Consider the following 20,607-nt stretch of genomic DNA (forward strand, 5'->3'; position numbering starts at 1 on the left):
AGAAACTATAAAATATCAGAGCCATTGACAATAAAACATATTAGATATTGTAAACCAGTAAGAATTAGTTAAATAAATCCTTTCCTTTTTCCGCTTTATTGTACTATATTTTGTTTTCAGGAGGCTAGCTAGGGTTTTTACATCATTCCACTAGATTTTTCAAGCATATGGTCAAACGGAGAACACAGTGACTAAGTGGTAGACTTCCAGCCTCAACAATCTGCATTTGAAAAGGAGTAGATCCATATGGTTTTCTCCTTCTCTTTCTCTCTCTTTTTTTTTTTGGTGAGTTGTGTACCAGTTGCTAAAACACTTGTCCTTTTTTACATAAGACACAGCATTTACAGGCGCACCTTGTGCTGTGTGAGACAGTTTCAATTCCTGACAGCACAGGAAGCTTAGTTTACTCATTAAAAGGAGCCTTTCCCAGTAGTTAATCTACTGTCTTAGCTTTTACCAGCAGCTTTTGGATTTATGCACACTGTGTAATTGGAGAATGTTTATGTATAATTAAAGTACATACAGACAGGTAAGTCTATTGCAAATTATTTTTCTAAGTGGAATGCATCTATTTACAGTACACTAGTGCCAAGATTCTTGCAGTCTAATTCCTAACAGATCTAGTTTCTGAAATTGCTGGCTACACATTGCTGAGACTCATTAAAGTCAGTATCAGTGGCCTGAAGATTTTTGATGTTTTCTTTATCATTAATCTTTATGTCACTGACACAGAGCAGGTTCTGGACCAGCCATTTTCAGGTAAAATCTTCTTTCTTCAGATGAAAGAATAATAAATACAAGATCTTCCATTTTATGCTGCTAGTCATTTTATACACAGATTATTCATATGTGCTTTGTACAGAAAATCCTGGCTACAAGATAAAAATACCAAACTAGAGGTGAGGCTGCTCATGCAACATGCTCTAAAACTGAATGTGATCAAGCATATGAGGAGTGATACACTTCTTTTATTAATCAGTACTTTACTATTTGGAGGTGAATCTTTAAAGAGAAGGGAGCATACAGTACTCAGTCACATTTATTCTAACTTGTGTATTGTTTATGGGTCTCACATAACCTTATTACTGTAAAGGGAGTAAAATCAGGCCTTGATTTGACTCACTAGCCACAGTAGCCCTTCTTTTTTGAGAGAAACCCCCAATTCAATTTCTCGCTAGAATGGATTTTTCACAAATAAGGATAATCCTTCATTTAGTGTTCACACACTTGGTTACCTCTTAGCATTCTTCCCTGTCATATCAGGTTTTCAGATTTTATTAAAAATTGCCAGAATTCATTTATGCATTAGTTGGTTTTATTATAGTTATGGACGAGTTGGCATTCAAAAAATTTTGCATTAGGAAATAATAGTCATGATTTTATCAGAATATAACAGAACCTATACCAAATTTTACCTGCATTTTTTTGTGACACATTACTGTCCATGCATGTCCAACATATTCAGCCAGCACAAAATGAGTATCTGTACTGGCAAAAAGTAAACTATTTTTCACTTTCCCACTCAGGGTCCCTAATTTCTTTTATCAGAGAACACAGGGCAAAATGGATTGTAGATAACTATGTGGCCTCCCTGAAGTATACATGAAGATTCTGCTCACTGCACAAAGTTAAGGTTCAATATATGGGTTATATTCTAAATAAGAAAGCTACAAAATGTCAATTCTCTTCAATGACATATAGAAACTGAAATATGCTAGAAAGAAGTAAAAGTAGAAGAGAAACACAAGAGTCAAAAACTGAAGGAAAAATTTTCCAGTAGAGTACAAACATTTTAAATAAAATTACAAAATTTGTAGACTTAAAAGAACCTTAATCTAGCAATTTCATTCTGAAGTAAAGAAAGCCTATGAATTCTAATTTCCTCTTTAAATTACTGTTTTGCCAAAATTCCAAAGTCATCAGTCTTAGCCTTTATCACTGGGCCTGAATTTCAGGAAACAGCTTTTTAAATTAGCCAAAAAACCCAGCACTGAGACAGAAGAGGGCAGAGAACCTGCTGGCTCTCATTTCTGATCACAACCTAAAACCTGAACAGCCCCATCCTGCATCTCTTAATTTCCTCCATCTGAAACTAAATTTTTCAAATCGAGCAAGTCAAAATGTACAGAAAGAATATGAATACCTAGAATGAACACATTGCTCAGATGAGGACAGTTCAAAATTGTACGTCCTCTTAGCTGCACAGGCAATCTGCAACTTGAGGGAGGACCAATACACTTGAGGTAAATATTGAAAACATGACCTACCATTTATGACATCTATATTGGTAACAGAAAAATAACACCATCTTTGGTCATTTTTTCAAAGTTACGGACGTTACTCTGCAACAAGGCAGCAGTACTTTCAGCTGGCAGGTTATGTGCAGAGCTAAGCAGCAAAAAGCCAGCAAAAACCTCTCTTGGTGCTCTTCATAGGAACCTGAGGCATCAGCTAAAATGCAGTGCCTTACTCTGAAAAAGGTAACTTCTGCCAACTGAGCTGACTTTTTTGACAGCACTTACGGAAATAAGGACATGCAGAACATACTGATTCTAATGAATCAAGCCTGAATTCAAATTTTTAAAGATAGCAATAAAATCTAGAACTTGGAGATGTACAGACAAATTCAAAACAACTGCAAAATGCTTTCACCATCAGATCATAAATCAGATCTGATGTGCACAAGCAGATCAAATCAAAATATACCACTGATACTCTCTTCTCTCATCTTTTATGATGGTGTGCAAATAGTCTAGAAAAACTTCAGGGTTCAATGTTACATGTGTATTTGTATAGTTAAAAACAAAACAAAACAAAAAAACCCCAAACAACTGGACTCCTAAGATAATCAAATTCTTAACAGAGAAGCATTTACTAACTTTCAAAAATACCCCCAAACCAAACATAAACACCTTCTACATTCAGGATATACCACTATACTCTTTTTTCTGCATGAAGGAGCAAGCTTTAAACATGTGCAATTACTATAGGGAACCATGGATGTCTTCTTTTGTTCAGCTGCTTACAGCAGAAAAACCTAAATGAGTACTAACAATTTATTTGTGGATTACTAAGTGGTCATCACCCCCAAGAAGAAGGGGAAAACCATCATTAGAACAATGCATACCTCTGCCAAGAAAATTAAATCAATATAATTACCATGGTTGTGGTTCCATCATGTTAAAGATGTTTTATAGTAAAGAAGCTCTGAGGAAAGATTTAATGAATTTGACTTTAATACCTTTAGATCACAACCCTAGCAATATAACTTAAAATTAGCTGGTTTTTCAGTTAAAGAACTCTCGAGTTTTTACTTGCATAATGTTTAAGTAGTCTTAACCTTTCTTATTGCATAATTCAGTCCCAAACCAGGAAAAAGCCCACAATCTCAGACACTACAATTATAAATATTTGGAGGGATTTCTTCTGCAGTGAGGTAGAATAGAGACCTGTTTATAGTTCTTTTAGAGGTAAGTAGTTTCTTTAATATGTTTTAAATTAACCTAATTAATTATCAATACTTTACATCAACATACTATAGATAATAATAATAATTTAGAACATGCATCAGCTTCTTAATGGAGATGAAGGAGCATTTATAATTTGACATTTGCTACTTCTGCTACTAAAATACCTTACGTAAATATACTTATTTTTTCCTTTTGAGCCAGCTGGTGCCTCAGATATTCCAGCACCTTAAAGATCAAGAGGAAAATTATTGACCCTTTAGAATTGTTTAATGTTCATCATTATGAAAAATGTTGAAATAATGTAGTGCTAGCATGCTGTCTCTGTCCCCACAGCTATCTAAGGAATAATACTGGGAAGACAGAAGTTTGGCTGTTCTTTAATAAAGAAAGCAAATTAGGAGAGTTATGCACAGGGACATCTGAATCTCAGTGGCAGCTGCCATATTAAAAAAAAGCCCCACTGTCACAGCCCATGATTTGTTTGTACTGTAATATATTCCAGCAACACATCCACAGCACATTTTGGTCTTATTTAGTAGAAAAGGGGATCTAAAAGAGAGAGAGAGAGAGAGACAGGAAGACGAGATCAAGAAGGATTTACCTACATATGTAGCTCTAATGTTTAAAATGCTGATGAATATTCATTGTACCTACTTTCAGCATAAAAGGCTAAGAAACTTTAGAAAGAGGGCCTTACTTTGTGAGAGAAGGAGTTACTGCATGGAAGAGAGGGCCATCTTTACATGTAGTTAAGACAATAGTGTCATAGTTGCCAATAATTAATATGCAAAAAAATGCAACTTTTCATTTCCCTGGCCAACAATTGCGAATGCAATATGCAAGCAGAGAGAAAGAATGTTCCCTCTCTGGTTACATTTCTGTCTCAAAGAATATCCAAAACTAAAGCTGAGTAAGGCTTATCACATCTGTTGGTACTCTTTTTTTTTTTTGTTTGTTTCCCAAAGGTATACATCTAAACAAAAAATCATAAAAAACATTAATAGAAATAGCACAAGACCTATAAAAGAGTGAAAAAGATTAGAGTCCACAATCTGATCTACATTTATACGTTCAGAGAATGTGCAACATTACACAAAACCAATTCGAATGCAACTAATATTTTTGACAGAACAAGTGTTACTCTGAGCATAATCCCGGGCCTTCCACGATATACTGATAGACACTAGGGGTGATCTCACCTCTGTGTATAAATATCTGAAGGGAGGATGTAAAACAGACACATCCAGCTCTTTTCAGATCTGTCTAGTGACAGGATGAGGCAATGGGTGCAAAGTGAAACACAGAAGGTGCTGCCTGAATGTGAGAAGTAACCCTTTTACTGTGAGGATGACAGGGCTGGCACAGGGTGAGCAGAGAGGTTGTGGAGTCTCCATCCTTAGAGATATTCAAAAGGACATGGTCCTGGGCAATGGGCTCCAGGTGGCCCTGCTTGAGCAGGGAGGGTTGAACCAGATGACCTCCAGAAGTCCCTTTCAACCTCAACCATTCTGTGAGTCTGAACTTCTCTGACATCACAGCAACTGGAAGGACAAGATACACTGAACACCATCTGTATTACTAGGCATAAATCTATCCTCTCTGGCAAAATGGTTTGATTCAGAAACTCATGTAAAAGTCCTCTCTGAAAGTAAATTTGGTAACTATTTTCCTTTTCATTTATGACTGTTGTCACCCAGGCTGGAGAAACTCACTGTAGGCTGCACATTAAAAGGCAGTTTTATTTCACAGCATGACTTGAAGCAGTACATAATACTGAAGTCATTTTCCCTCTCTCCAATAGCTGATATTTTTTCTAGCTTTTGAGACACTTTATAATATGTAATATCACTGAAAACACATACTGCAATAAATATTATAAATCATGCATCAATATCTCAGAGCTTATAACAGAATTAGGAGTTAAAATACAATTTCTTGTCCCATTAAAATGAAAGAAGAACCTATATTATTTTACCAACATAGAGGCAAAACTGTTCTGTTTGCCAAGTTTATTTTGCATGAAAGAATTGCTGTTCCTGTCTTTTGAAATGTATGGAATATTTTCTTTTTCATAAATCAAATATGTATTTGTTTTCATTTACTGTATATTACAATTGATGTGCAATGTAATGAAATTTTTCTTAAGGGATATTTAAAAAGTAAAGGAAATATATAGCCAAAAACCTGAATAAACCCATGTCAAGTCTTCTGAATCCTACCAACTGTTCTCTTCAGATGGAGCTGAGCACTTTGGAGGTCAGCCACAATGGCAGTGTCACTATGTGAGACAGGTGCAAGAGTGAGGCTGTCCTTTAAGAAGTTCAGTGGGAATTGAGACTTGGAGCCAAAGACAGAAGTAGAGAAGAAAGAAAAAAATGCTTTTAAAATAATTTTGCAGTTACCCAGTGCTGAGCTTTTTTATTTCTGTAAGTGTCACAGTATCTTAAACAGGTCCCAGGAACATTCGTTGGAGCAGCCTTCCCAGGCTGTGGATGGATTTGGCAAAATCTAACATATCATCAAAGAAAACAGACTTTTAAAAGTAGAAATGTAGGCATTATTTTTTTTTTCTTCTGATAACCATAGTATTAAATGCATTGAAGACACTGAATGAGCAATGGCAGAATCAGACCGGCAGACCACCTGCGATCATTCTTAGGAAAGTTCCACCAGTAATTCCAAATTCTGAGTCAGCTTAGCACTACATTTATTTAATGCTGATGCTCTGCACCAAGTCACTGCAAGCAACATGAGAACAATATGGAAGAGTGGATGACATGAGTTCCTTATGAGGATGGCACTTGTGGAACTACAGTACAAAATACCAAAATATTAGCCTCCTTGGTCAGGCCAATTAGTGATAGATTCTCCTTTGCTATGATGGAAAAATAGTCCTTTCTGAGACAGATTTTGTTATTGGAAAGTGCTCAAACTATCTAATGGATATGAAAGACAGAGGTTTTGTATCTAGCACGGACTTGGATGTGAAAGATGAACACCATTAGGAGACAGGACTTACTATCAAAGTATAGTTCTGCACTAAGAGTCTCAGCAGTTCATATTCATGATCAATCTGTCACTATCAGATCAGTTTATATGAAACATGAGTGCACAGAAGAGTACATTTCCCTGTGCAGCAGGTAGGGAAAAGATCAGAACATGCCTGATTTCTCTCTGGAATCCTGGCACAGCTGGGCTTGGCCTAAACAACAGAATAACACATCTGTATCTTAAGATGTTCCATCACTCTCATAAAACACTGGTTCACTAGAAAAAAAACCTTAGGCTTATGATTAAGCGTGCTGATTTAATATAAGTAATGCAAAAAGATTTCCTGAATCTGTGAAAACCCTGGAAAAAATTATTCCAAGAGCTCATTTTCTCTGCACTAGTCTTCTCAAGGCAGCATTAACATCAGTGCCCAGTCGTGGTAATTTAGATGTCAGAATTGAGACATTTCCCATTATTTATGTAGAAAGAAGCACATATATTGAATACATGTAATTTCCTGTAAGTACTACTTCTGTCAGCCAAATGCAGGGAAATTAAGCTATTTTTGTACTAACACATTCATTAGCAGGAACCCAAAAATAAATGGTTGTTTCACATTTGTTAGTTTGACCGTGGAAAACACATTACAGTGGTAACTTTCTTATGCACAGTATTCAGCAGAAGTAATTTAACACATAGTGTTTGTCATGTGTTAGCTAAAATACATCAAAAACATTTTTATCCTCAAAGCAGACATGTAATTTTGGAGAGACAGATACCTACGTCACCCAGTCTCAAGAATTCAATCACATTTTTAATATTTCCCTAGCCTGTAAATGAGATCACACTTTATCACATACACTTCAATGAGTGTTTATTTTGCAGTTTAGCTTCAAAGGACAAATTGATTTTTTGTAATCTGACTGCAATATTACCCCTGCAGTGTAACCAGCACAGGGGAGAAGCTGACTCAGCATCGGTAAGGGCTACATAATTTCAGAGGTGCTACTTGTCCCCTTCTCTTTCAGTCAGCCTTGCTCCAAAGCCATAAACAGTACTCTTTCCTTTCTTTGTCACTGAGCCAGGATACAAGTAATTAATTCCATGAAAAAGATGTGATCTGAAATGAGCAGTTTTGAGGGGTCATGTACTGTGGAAAGGAGTTTCACAATGATATATATATATATAAAAAAGAAGTAAAAGTAAACTGCCTTTTTATTTTATATTACTGAAAATCTCTTCTAAAGAAAACACCCTGTTTAAATAACTTAAGTGGAGTTAGGAAGAAAGAACTCAAAAAAAATTATTGTATTAAAGATCTTTCTCTTCCTAGGAAATATGAAAGTATCAAATTCCAAATGCCACACCGCCATCTATTAGGAAGAGCACTTGCACTGCCTATGACCTGTTATTCCTCAGTCATTGAAAGGCACTCATAAGACCACAGCGCTTTTCCCTCACAGAACTGGGATGTACCTCACAGCCTATTCTGACAAGAGATCTAAATGGCAAGCCTTTCATGGCTGCAGAGAAACAAAATCCAGCAAATGCCCATTTGTTTGTTAGGTTAACATGAAAAGCAATAGATGAAAGCAACACCCCTAGTACGACAAATGATGGAGGAGTAGTTCTGTGGCAGAGACAGTTTAACAAAACCTGTGAAGTCAGGAGGCTCCTCTGGAGCGCAGAGGGCAGGGACAGCAATGGGACTATTCACACCAAATGTCCTGTAAGTGCCAGAAACTAAGCCTCAGCTGCAGGGAGCTAAATCAGATATGAATATAACTCCCTATGTCTGAAAAGATCTGATATAATGATGTGAACTATAAGGAACACTTGGAAAGTGTAGAAGAAGTTGTGACAAACTCCTTTGGGTGCTTGCACTAGAGGATTTACTGAAAACTCAACCAGTACTAACTACCAAGGACACAGTGAGAAGAATGACCAAATCGTAATGAGTCCCCGCATTAGAAATGGCCTCACCATAGCACCTGTGGCTGAGTAGGGAGACCTAAAGTCTGTTTACCACACTTCAATCCACAGTCTTACTCTAGTTGAATTCAGTATTATGACAAATAGATACCAAATCAAATGTCTTTTGTACCAGGAGTACATAACAGAATCAATTACACTGAAAAAGTCTGGGTTAGTGTATAGTTGGTGCATATCAGTTTGCAGAATCAGGCCTTCCATTCACAGATACACATTTTCCTTTTCAATATAGAGTTAACACTGTGAATATTAACACTCTTATGGCTCCAAAAGAAGAACTGCAAATGTGACTGCTATAATTAGACTTTCTTTTGTGGGGTTTTGCTTGTTTGTTTATTTCAAGTTTTCTGTTGCCTCCTTGTTTGTTTTTTGGTGGTTTCATTTTGTGGGTTTTTTTCCTGGAAAGAAGAATATCATAATTATCTGAATCACAGTTCCTGAAACAAATTGCAGAATTGTATGATATGAAAAAAAACCCAAACAACCAACGAACAACACTGTGAAACTAATGACTAAAATTTTCAATTTATATGAAGAAAGTTACTGGTAGGCTTCTAGGTGGTCTACACCAGACTCCCACACTCAGTCTTTGCAGACATGCTTTTGTGCTTGATTAATTAGAGAAACTAAGGAGAGCTGATACTTCTGCACTGACCGATGTTTTCTTATAATTAAATCAACCTGGTATGTATCTCCCATAAAGCATTAGGTCATGAAATGTCCATAAAACACCAGCCTAAGTGTCAAATGAAAAATAACAAATTTAATATTTAGAAGGATATCTTTCGCAAAAATAAAAACAGTGGACTCTTTAATTTCACAGAAATATAGTATCATAAATTCACTCTAAGCATCATATATGAAAATAATGCTATGCAAATAGGCATGACAGTTAAATAAGGTTTTGAAATAAGACTGTTTAAATGAGTAAGTAATATTTTAAAATGTAAGTCAACACACCATGAAAAAAGAAAGCTCAATTTAATTAAGCTGGTCATTTGTAGCTTAGGTAGGAAAAGAATTAGCATGTAGAGTAAGTGAGAATTAGCATGTAGAGTAAGTGAAGGCTGCCCAAAGCTTTATGTGCGTTTTACACACTTTCATCTCAATAAAAGAACTAGTGTAACAGATGCTGGCTTACACGGTGTTTTGGTGCTTTCAGCATAAGAGACATTCTCAAGAAACTTGCTGTGTTGCCATGTAAAGGTCACGTACAGTTCAGGAAGAATGGGAGGAAAAAAGAGAGCTACAAAAATGTGGTTTTGCTGGCAAATCTGTAGTATAGTGGTACAGACATGCTTTTTTTACAGTTTATTCATGTCAACTTTATTTTGACTAATTTCTCTATACAAAGAAAATAACTGTAGAACCAGTAGAGAAGATGTATATCAGCAATCACTGACACAGTCCAGAGGGATTGGAGGCGAAAGGTAGAGGGTTTGGGATAGTATACTAACTTGAACTTTTTTTTGATATGCAAGTCATATCATTTAAAGTCAAATGATTGACAGTAAGATTTTCAGCTGGACAGAACTTGCCTATTGTAGGCTGCAGCACACTGAAGAAAGCAGAGCACTTTCTGTATGGGCCACACTTCTGCCTGGCCTTAACAGAGAGAGGCCTCTACACAGTACTGAAAAATAAATGAGTCTTAGTACATATTAGAAGCGTCCTCAGGTGGAATTATTTCCTGTCTCCCCGGAATATACACCAGAAAATGACAAAAAAAGAGGTTCACAAGGGCCAGGCACCTGCCAAATCTGTACCTACTCTTTACAGCCAGAGAACTGAGGTAGACGTTATGTATTTATAAAACAAACTGACTGTTGAACAGCACATTCATGAGACTAAGTGTGCCCATATTTCAAATATTGCATTTTGGAAGTCCAGAGGACTGACAGCCCAAGCTGCAAAACCAGCATGCTCACTGTTCCTAACTTCTGTGTTCTGCTTGAATTTGAGAGACAAAGAATGATAACAGATTTTCTTTGTTTTGGGAGAAAAGTAACAAGAATCTTAAGTGCAAATTAATTTCATAGACAAGTATTATTTGAAAACTAAAACAGACTAAAATTATCATTTGATACTCTCCAAAAGATATCTCCCTTTCGTCTTTTGTACTTTTATGCTGAAGTAACTTCTCAAATCTTCTGAAAGCTGGGATTTTTTTAATCAATCTTGAAAACTGGAACAGCTTCCACTGCAAGTTTTCAGCTATTCTTTTCATATTTACTGTACAATATGCAAATAAAAAGAAGAAACTGCTGTTATCTGCCCATTCAATTGAATTTATCAGCTTGTGTATATTTATTGTTTCATTGACCCTGTACATGCTAAACAAATACGAGCCCATGTACATTCCAGGCAATTAGAACTTATTGGTAAGCATACCATACTCAAACTTTTTATAATAGAGCTTCCAGCATGGAGTTATGAGGAATTCCTGGGAGACAATAAAAGGTTGGATATTTTGTTTGTTTGTTTGGTTGGTTGGTTTTTAAGTCTCCAAAACAAATAACACTGTTTAGCAGATACTATAAAAGCTGAAAAGTTGGGAAATTTATTAAAGTTTACTTAATAAAAGGAACATAGAGATTCCAAACCAAACAGTATAGATAGATGTGAAAGTCATCCTTCCCAAAAGTGGGCATGCTGAAGAAAGACACTGAGTCTAGCAAAGGACTCATGTTTTGTGACATAAATGAGATGCACAAGATTGACTCATCTAGTGATAACAGCAATGTCTTTCAGCAGCACGACTGCTTGTATTCCAGCTGAATACAATGTTGCCTGTGTTTCTATCCATCCCACCACTGAAAATGTACATTAATGGTGACTTCTCTTGTGTCTTGATTTATATGTGATTAAGCCTACACTAATCACTAAATGCAACTTTTGAGAGAAAAAAAATCCCCTTAGATGTGCTCATCTGGAACACCACAAAATGCAACTCTCTGAAGCCTCTGAAATACATCAGAGATAGTCAGGTAATTCAGGATTAGTACACAAAGCTTGAGGGAGTTCATTGTTATAGCTTTTTGAATTGGATGTGTATAAGCATGGTATGATTTATTCTTTTAAATGAGAATAGAGGAGTTGGGTTTTTAAAGAGTCTTACAATGCTATTACATGTAGAGACATTGAAGCACTGTGCTACACTGAGAACATGAAGCTGAAAATAACCACTTTAAACCACAGTGAAAGACAAATTTGAACATCTGCACATGTGTCAAATATGAAAGTCCCTGCCCCAAGCTATAGCATGGTACGGTTCACTCTCCTTCAAAACCTAAACCTCTCACTATCACAAACTTGGTTGACAAACACTGATTTATGAGAGAGAAGAGGCTCTCATTCAACAGTAACAGAACCAGTAAAATTCAGTAGTACTTAGACCAAAAAAAAACCCAAAACACAAAAAACCAAACCAAACCAAACCAAAAACCCAAAAGAAACAAAACACACACAAACACAAACAAACAAACAAACTACTGCACATTCAAGTCAAAAAACACTTTCCCATTTTAGGATGCAAACCAAGCTTGACAGATCTCCTACTAACTTCCTAGTCCAACGCAATAAGTTTCCTTTGGCTTTACATGCAGCAACTAGGCTGGAAGGATTAATATTCTCATTTGCACAGCCACTCAAAACCTTCCTACCTCATTCCATAACGGCCACAAATCTAGATCTGAATTCAAGTTTTTCTGTGGCCTTTACAACTGCTACAAGCTTTGAATAAGCATCTATAATCCCATCTTTTTAGCATACATGTAGCTGTATACATTGTGCATACTACCAGGTTAATCATTAGCCCTCAGAGGGGCTATGTCTTTCCAGAACTGGAGCTCTAGTCTGCCCTTTGTTCCTTGCATATGATGCAAATAATGGAGACAAATAAATGAAATTTTCAAAAGCCTTTGAATTACTCTTCTCGGTTTTGAACAGCAAGAAATATACTCCAAAACCTTGAAAAAAAGTCCAAAAAAGCTTACCCTATCCAAGGTCAGGGTTCCTTGTTTACACACATTGCAGCGGACCCTCAGTTTCCCAGGCTTCACAGCTTGGCAGAAATTTTTGCAAAAAACGTAAAAACTGTTGTAACTAGCTGCACCTGTCAGAAGGGAAAAACAAACAAACAGAAAACAATCACTTTTGTCGTATACAGAAAATCAGTAACAAACTGTTGTGAAAGGTTTCTATTTGACTCTTTAAGTAATAAGTTAAAATAATTTTACTTTCTGAGGACAGCATTATGATCATCTTATCTTACCTGGTCTAGTTCTTAACACCTTCCAGTAACTCCTGCTTCTTGACCAATAATTACAGGTGGACTACACTGTAACTCCTAGGAAATGCATCCTGTCTACAGTTTAAGCTTACCACTCATGAGCACCAACTGTAATCTTTGGCAAGTGGCCTATGAGATTAATTACCTCAGCTCTCCATAATTTGCATCTTACTTGTCTAGCTGCAAGTTTTATGAGGTCAAATTGCACGAAAATTTCTTTGGATGAAGTTTAAAAGACGAGTTTGACTGATATCATAGAAAGAAAACAAATATTTAATTAGCAAATTTACTTTTATTCATGGAAGACTGAAAGCCACTTCTTTATCCTTGCTGGCAGATGTATAACCTAGCAAAGTTTGTAAACTGCTGCCAAGATATTAGGCCAAGTAAATTTTCAAGGAAAATGAAATGAAACGCATTCTGTTTGTGAAACTATGGAACAGAATGTGATATGCAGAGAGTTGTGGAAGCCCAGGGCAATGCTAATGAATTTGATTTCACAGGCAATGCTGATCACTGCTTGGAGTGAAGCACTTTTTAGAATGCCTACTGCTATTCCTTAGAAAATTTTGAAATATCCATGGCATGAATTAAATCTAGATTATACACCTCCAAGTTCAGAGACTCAAGTATATTATCAGAAGTTGAACTAAGATCAGAATAAAGTTTTAAATAGATATTTCTCAATTTCAACAGAAGATTTGACCCATTAACATTGGGGAACTTCAGAATCAGTAGCAGTCCCTTAGAGATGAAAACCTTTTCACTGTCTTTCTCCCCATTCTACCATTTTTCCCTACATTCATCAGCATAGTATATTCTATTTATGTACACAGTAAATATTACCTGGAATAATATTTTTAAACATGGCTGACCTGCTTTATTTTTACGTGTTTCTCACACGGTAAGGGTCAGACCCTGTGTCCTGCCAATGCAAAATGCCTAACAAATACATGCTATACCTATTCATGGGTGTCCTAATATAAACGTTCTCAAAGATCATATGAATGTAATTAAAATATAATTTCAGTGTCCGAAGCTCAACCTAAGAGTACTGTGTCATCCAAAAAAACTTGTTTACTATGAAAAACTATGTAGATGTCTATAAAGAATGTAGATGTATACACTGCTGAAAGAAGAAATTTTGTGATATTTTTTCAATTCTTCAGAAACATAAGTTACATAAGAGTACATCAGTGATGTATCCAATACTAATTTTAGTTAACTAATCTAACAAGTATTTTCATGCTTCCCTGGAGAATAATAATCACCATACCAGAACATAAAGCACACCAAAACCTAAACTTAATTCAGTTTCTGTGGAAAATTGCCACACGTCCATATATTCACACACATACAAACTAGTAGAGGCCCACAATAAACAAGATGATTTCAGCCACTTATTCCTGACTTAATCTTAAGGTGAAGGAAGTGAGACCAGAACCTGTTTTCTTATCCCCAGTCCTCTCCCATTGTTCCAGTGTCTTATAGAGGTTGTCTCATGGGACTACTGAGAGGGCTGCTTCTGTTCACAAGTAGGGGCACTTATCCTGAGTAGTTCTGTGGTGCCACCACTTGCTGTCTTAGTTTGTTCCTACTCTCCAGAAGGATTCCTGCCAGAAGGATTCCTGCCACGACTCTAATGAAACCCTTCCAGCTAAACAGAGCCATCTGAGTACAAGAGCCCTTACAGCACAAAATATTTTGTTAATTGGCTGATGCCTTTCCTGATCCAGTCCTCCACTCCCTGATGTCTTGTGTCCCTGTCTCACATTTTATGCCAAGTTTATTTCAAGCATTAAAATACTTGAGGCAGGAATCATGCTCTGTGTCTTTGTGTTCTAGGCTCATTCCATCTGGACCCAAAAATAAAATTATTTTATTGATAATATTCTGCAAAATATTCACAGGATAGTATGGCATAAATCAGCATGACTGAATACGGCAGTAAAAAATAGTAGTCATAGGAGAGGCCTAAAATGAGACATATTGCTGATTTACTATAGAGGATAAATCTTATGCATTAGCTTGATATTTGCTCTGTGCAAAAATAGACTACATTACCTCAATAGTCATTTTTCTTAGCACTTTCAATTTTGTTTTCCTTTTTCATGAATACAAAAAGTCCCTCTAAACACATCCCCTATGCACAAATTTGAAACACGAGAAACAAATTTATAATCTAATGGGTTGGAACAGTTAAGCAGCACAGAACTATTCAGAGGCACAGAATAACTTTTGAAATGTCTACTATAGCAAGTAAGAAGGAAAGGAACAAGAGGACAAGAGGAATGCACTGATTTTAGAAGGAATATGTTAAATGGAGTTTTCAGCAACCCATTCACTATTTTATGCAGATGTGCTGATCACATTCTCACAAAGCTCAGTTACATTATTACATGTACGTCCTGAGCAGCATCACCAGGCAAAACAAAGACTGAACTAAAAATGCAAATGCTGAAAGACACCTAACAATGCAATACTGATGGCCATCATTAAACTCTTTATTGACTTGTTTACATCACTGCCTACATTAGCATGGCCCTTGGCTGAGAATGCATCCCACTGGGCCCCTTTTCAGAGGGGAACTGAAAGAAACAGGAACAAGGAAATCTGTCTTATGCACCAGCTCTGACATATCAGTATTAACAAAAAATGTAACTATGGTACTGTGCCAGTAATCACTAAAACTGCTGCAGGACCAACCATATAATAAATGTATGAAGTGCACACTTTTGGGGTGTATAACTGTAGTGGGTGTCAGGTACCCATCAAGCCACTCTATCACTCTCCTCTGCAACTGGACAGAGGAAGAGAAAATATAACTAAGGGTTCATGAGCTGAGATAAGGACTGGGGGACATGACTCAGCAATCACTGTCACGGGCAAAACAGACTCTAAATGGGGATATTAATTAAAATTACTAACATAATCAGAGTAGGAGAATGAGAAGTAAAATAAATCTTAAAACCACTTTCCTCCCACCCCACCCTCCTTCGCAATTTCTACCTTCTCTCCCTCAGCAGTGAAAGGAGATGGGAATGGGGGTTACAGTCAGTTCACCATAGGTTGTTTCTGCCACTGCTCAGAGACAGGAGTCTCTCCCCTGCTCCCCATGTGGTCCCTCCCATGGGAGACAGTCCTTCACAAACTTCTCCAGTGTGGATCCATCCTACAGGCAACAGTTCTTCACAAACTGCTGCAAAGTGGGTCATTTTTCCACAGGGTGAAATCCTTCAGGCACAGGATGCTCCAGCATGGGTCCCCCACAGGGCCACAAGTCCTACCAGGAAAATCTTCTCCAGCATGGGCTCCTCTTCCCACGGGTCAGTAGGTCCCTGCCAGGCCCCTGATCCAGCATGGGCCTCCCATGGGGTCACAGCCTCCTTTGGGCATCCATCTGCTCTGGTGTGGGTCCCCTTCACAGGCTGCAGGTGGGTCTCTGCACCCCGATGGTCCTCCATGGGCTGCAGGGGCACAGCTGCTCCACCATGATCTACACCACAGGCTGCAGGGGCCTCAGCTCCGGCACCTGGAGCACCTCCTGCCCCTCCTTCTGCACTGACCTCGGTGTCTGCAGAGCTGTACACATGTTCTCACTCCACGCTTCTCTGGCTGCAATTTTCATCTGCCCAAATAACTTTTTTTTTTTTACTCCTTCTGAAATATGTTGTCACAGGCATCACTATCATTCCTGACTGACTTAGCCTTGGCCAGCAGTGGGTATGTCCTGGAGCCGGCTGGCATTGGTTCCACCAGACATGGGGGAAGCTTCCAGAAGCTTCTCACCGAAGCGACCTGTGTAGCCTCCTGCTACCAAAACCTGGCCACACAAACCCAAAACGTTTAATAAGAATTCAGGAAACAATCCCTACTTTGCAGTTTTCACTTTCAAATATTATCATATAAAGCCATTTATGACAGGCCAGTTTTAGTAAAATGCTTGGTGGGTTTCTCTATCAAGTTCATTTAATTACGTTGTTTTTACTGGCAAAAAAAATGCATGAAGATATGAATGCAAAAGGCTGCTCATTTATGATCTATGTCAGGACCTGTCTTCTCATCCCAGTGAGACACACTCTCTCTTTTCTACCTCTTCAAAGCTGATTCCCTCACAAATATCCCATAATAAAAATAGTCTTAAAACTGTTCTCTCCCTTTAGTATTTTATATGAAAAGAGAAAGTAGCTTTCTCTGATGTGTATCCCAGTGTTTTGTACTGTCTCCCCATTTAGGTTTTTTAGCTCCTTACTTCCTTTTTTTCTGTGTTGTTAATGATGACCATGCTGTGGGAGCTTTGTACATGTTAGTGATAGCACAGACCAATTATTCTGATATGCATGACTAGTTACTGAGAAAACGTTAGTCATAATGACTATAGACCTGATGCTGAAATCTCTAATCAGTCAAAACACCTATTAACATCTATATGACTGTTTAAGTGAATAAAATCTGAATAGGGATATTAGTAGCTAACCTACTGTTTTCATTTGAACTGCATTTTCATATAGATGATAATGATTACTGAGTCTTTTCTATAATCAGCTATTTAAAAGAGGACACAGCTACAGGAAGTCTTTCAACAGACTGAAAACTACATAAAGCTAGTATTGTTTCAGATTCCATTATATTTACATTTAGACTAGTTGTAATTTGTAAAACGTAGACTGACTGTCAGAGACCTCAGACTATTTCTGCAATTTGCACTCATGTAATGAAAAATACACAGTTAGAAGTGAACAAAAAAAACATTCTTCCAAATGCCTTCACTTTAAGGACTTTGCTTGATTCAACACAGTAGGAGAAAAAACATCTGAAGTATAAGCCTACAACTCTCAAAGTAGTGAAAATTTCCACATAAAGCTGAATTAAAAAAAAAATGTGGAGGCTGCACTACTGCACTTGAAAAAGGAGAAATTACTTATAAGATCCCATTCACTTTCCAAAAATATAACTGGAATGTTCTGCCTTTAAACTTTTTTTCTTTAACCACTCTTCTTTAGCAGCAAAGATTTTACAGAGCATGGAACTTTCATCCCCAGACCCATGTATGCAGATGCACACATTTATGAAACTTTTGTACCCGTTCTTGATTATACTTATTCTTCATGATGACTATCTAATTTAGAAGACAGAAATGGCATTAATTTAACAGCTATATTCGTCTAAACTGATTGTGTTATATTCTAGTGAGAAAAAGACACTTTTACAGTTTGATTTAATTCATCCTAAAGTAGATATAAAATGAGACAAACATGTCAGATAAATTGTGTCTAAAAGAGTCTGTTTTTTTCTGTTGTGGGGATTTAGAACCACTAGGTCTGGTAGAAATATCTACATTGCAAACCTCTAAAATTAGGGGAGATGAATGCCACTTGGTGTTGCTGTGCACAAGAACTCATGAAAAAGAGCTGCAGTATTTTGAAGTATGGATAACAATACGAAATAGACTAAACAGGAAAAAAACCCAAACTCACCATAATTCTTTTCCTTGAGATTGAAATATGATTTGCAGAATGCCTATGGACCTCAGGTAATTAAAGTATATGGAAGACACAGCTATTGAGAAAAAATAAAAGGACTTGTCACTGTAACAAGGACTAAAAATTTAAGAAGAGTTGAGATTTGGCTGAAGAGGGTGTAGTGCCTGTGTAAGAGGTGGAGTATCAGAAGTACTTGAAAAAGACAATGGGGCACATTTATCTTTTTAACACCTTCTGGGTGAAAAATTTTTCTGTGGAAAAAAAACTTCTATGAATTAAAAAAAAATGCAAAGGATAGTATTTGTTCTATTTTAAATTCCTGGAATTCAGAGGGGGGAAGGCAAAAATTTTATTAAGTATTTTTACACAGAAAGAATCTTCAGCTTCGCTTCTCTGAGCCTCAGCATTATTTACCTTCACTTTCTTTTATATTTCACCCAAATCTTTCATTATCTTGCTACCCAGATAACTTCTGTAATTACCTTTTCCCATTCTCATTCCCTTTCCTGACCTCTATGTATGCTTCACCTTTCTCTTTCTTCTCACAATATACCTATCTCTTCTTCAGCTTGCTCTCTGATTTTCAGACAAAGGAGCAAAATTCAACATTAACGTTAGTATAGTTCATATTTACAATAAGGACTGAAGGCAGCAAAAAGAGAAAAAAAACAATTGGTATGATTCTGCCAGACAGCAAAATATGAGGGGAAAAAAAAGAAAACCAGACAATTTCATGGAACTGATGAAAGCTTGACAAATAATACATGGGAGAAAAACATTGCTACCTCATATGTTAACAAAGTGTTCAAGACTTAAGGGTATCAAAAAATCTCCCTGAAAATGTACTCCTTTTGCATGAGGAAACCACAATGCACCAACCATAATATCACCAAAACGCACCACCCTGACTGCTTTTTACATCATTGAAGGAACTGAGTGTTACCTGTGCTGATAACAACTGGCTAAAACTGGTTTATTTGCAGTTGAAGGCAGGGACTTCTGGGTTTAAGCCCAAGCACATGAAGGGAAGCAAAGCTGCTCCAGAAAACTATGCCTAGGTGGCACAGATCATGTACTGTAGGTTTCAGCATTGAAAAGTAGATCCAGTTGAGCACAGTTTCAACAAACTAAGAAATGCTTAAAAATTAAACCACTAGTCATCACGAAAGTCCCAGATCGTGCCAGAAAAGCAAGAAGATATAAATCCAAACACAGCATATCTAAAAACATGGCCCGGGCATGGAACAAAGGTAAGGACCTGAGGTTAAGTGTAACTCCTGGACCAGTGGGCCCACTGAGGATGGGGAGATTGAAAACCCCTGACAAGGCTTCCAGCAGCTCTTTCTCACACAGCTCTTTCCATAGAAGTCTGATCCAGGGTTACACAACTGCCCATTTCACAGCTGGCCTTTGACAAGATCAGTTAAACACCCAAGGGATGAGGGAGATTGAAGAAATGGCAGTCTGTTGGTGCCTTTACACCAAAGAAGTGATATCCCAGAAAATACCCATGTCATGTCCAACAAGAAACAAACTACTCACAGATCATGGGAAGGGTAAAAAAAAAACAACAAAACTATCATCAGCTTCTTAAGTTGATAATATCCCAAATAAAAAGAAGCTATATTTGAATCTATAGAATGGATGCCTGCATTTGCAAATTGAAGATGAAACTGTATCAATTATTAATAGTTTCAAATATGTGACATTTCACAAAGGCACATCCACACAGGGGATACTACACAGTTTTGGCGACCACCTTTTTGACAATACAGAATGTAAACTTCAAATTTCTGTTCTTGGTCAGTTGGAAGTTTTATTCCTACTGTAGTGTACAATCACAGTAATTAGATACGTCTCTTTTGATCGAAGTTCAAAAATCAGCTAACTCTCAGTCAAAATAATGGCTATTCCTACTGAGATTCTTCTCTGTATAAGCACTCTGAGTACTTCCAGTGTCCCAAAAAACCTTGCTCTACTCAACTAATGTTGCCCAGATACAGGTACTAAAGTATCAATGGTAATTGCAAGTAAGAAAGGCCAGTAAAAAGAAGCAACAGTATTGCTGTTAGCTTTGTTACAGTCTCTTACCCTATTACAAAACATTCTGAAAATGTTTGTTTTTCAGAGCACACAAGGAATAAACAATCAGGTAGCAAAGCTTATGGAAGATATTTAATTTATTTAAGGTACTAAAACTTTATACCTGGAAGTGGTCAAGGCCTGATTGGATGAGGCTTTGAGCAAACTGGTCTAGTGGAAGGGGAGATTGGAAGTAGATGATCTTTAAGATCTCTTCCGACCCAAATAATTCTAGTATTCTAAGATTAAAAGCCTTCCTCAGCAGTTTTTTTTAATAGAAACTATACTGTTACTAAAT

The 20,607-nt window shown here is 37.0% G+C and overlaps 1 protein-coding gene across 1 annotated transcript in view; it reads right to left on the minus strand.

Moving 5' to 3' along the window:
- Positions 1 to 20,607, minus strand: part of PRKN (parkin RBR E3 ubiquitin protein ligase) — a 575,237-nt gene that overhangs the window by 443,056 nt on the left and 111,574 nt on the right. Inside the window, exon 5 of the mRNA XM_018077346.2 lies at positions 12,449 to 12,567. Coding sequence (XP_017932835.1) covers positions 12,449 to 12,567 — 119 coding nt within the window. The remainder of the gene's footprint in view (positions 1 to 12,448; positions 12,568 to 20,607) is intronic.

This window comes from Manacus vitellinus, unplaced genomic scaffold (assembly GCF_001715985.3).
Source record: "Manacus vitellinus isolate BGI_N305 unplaced genomic scaffold, ASM171598v3 scaffold_37_pilon, whole genome shotgun sequence".
NCBI classification, from domain to species: domain Eukaryota; kingdom Metazoa; phylum Chordata; class Aves; order Passeriformes; family Pipridae; genus Manacus; species Manacus vitellinus.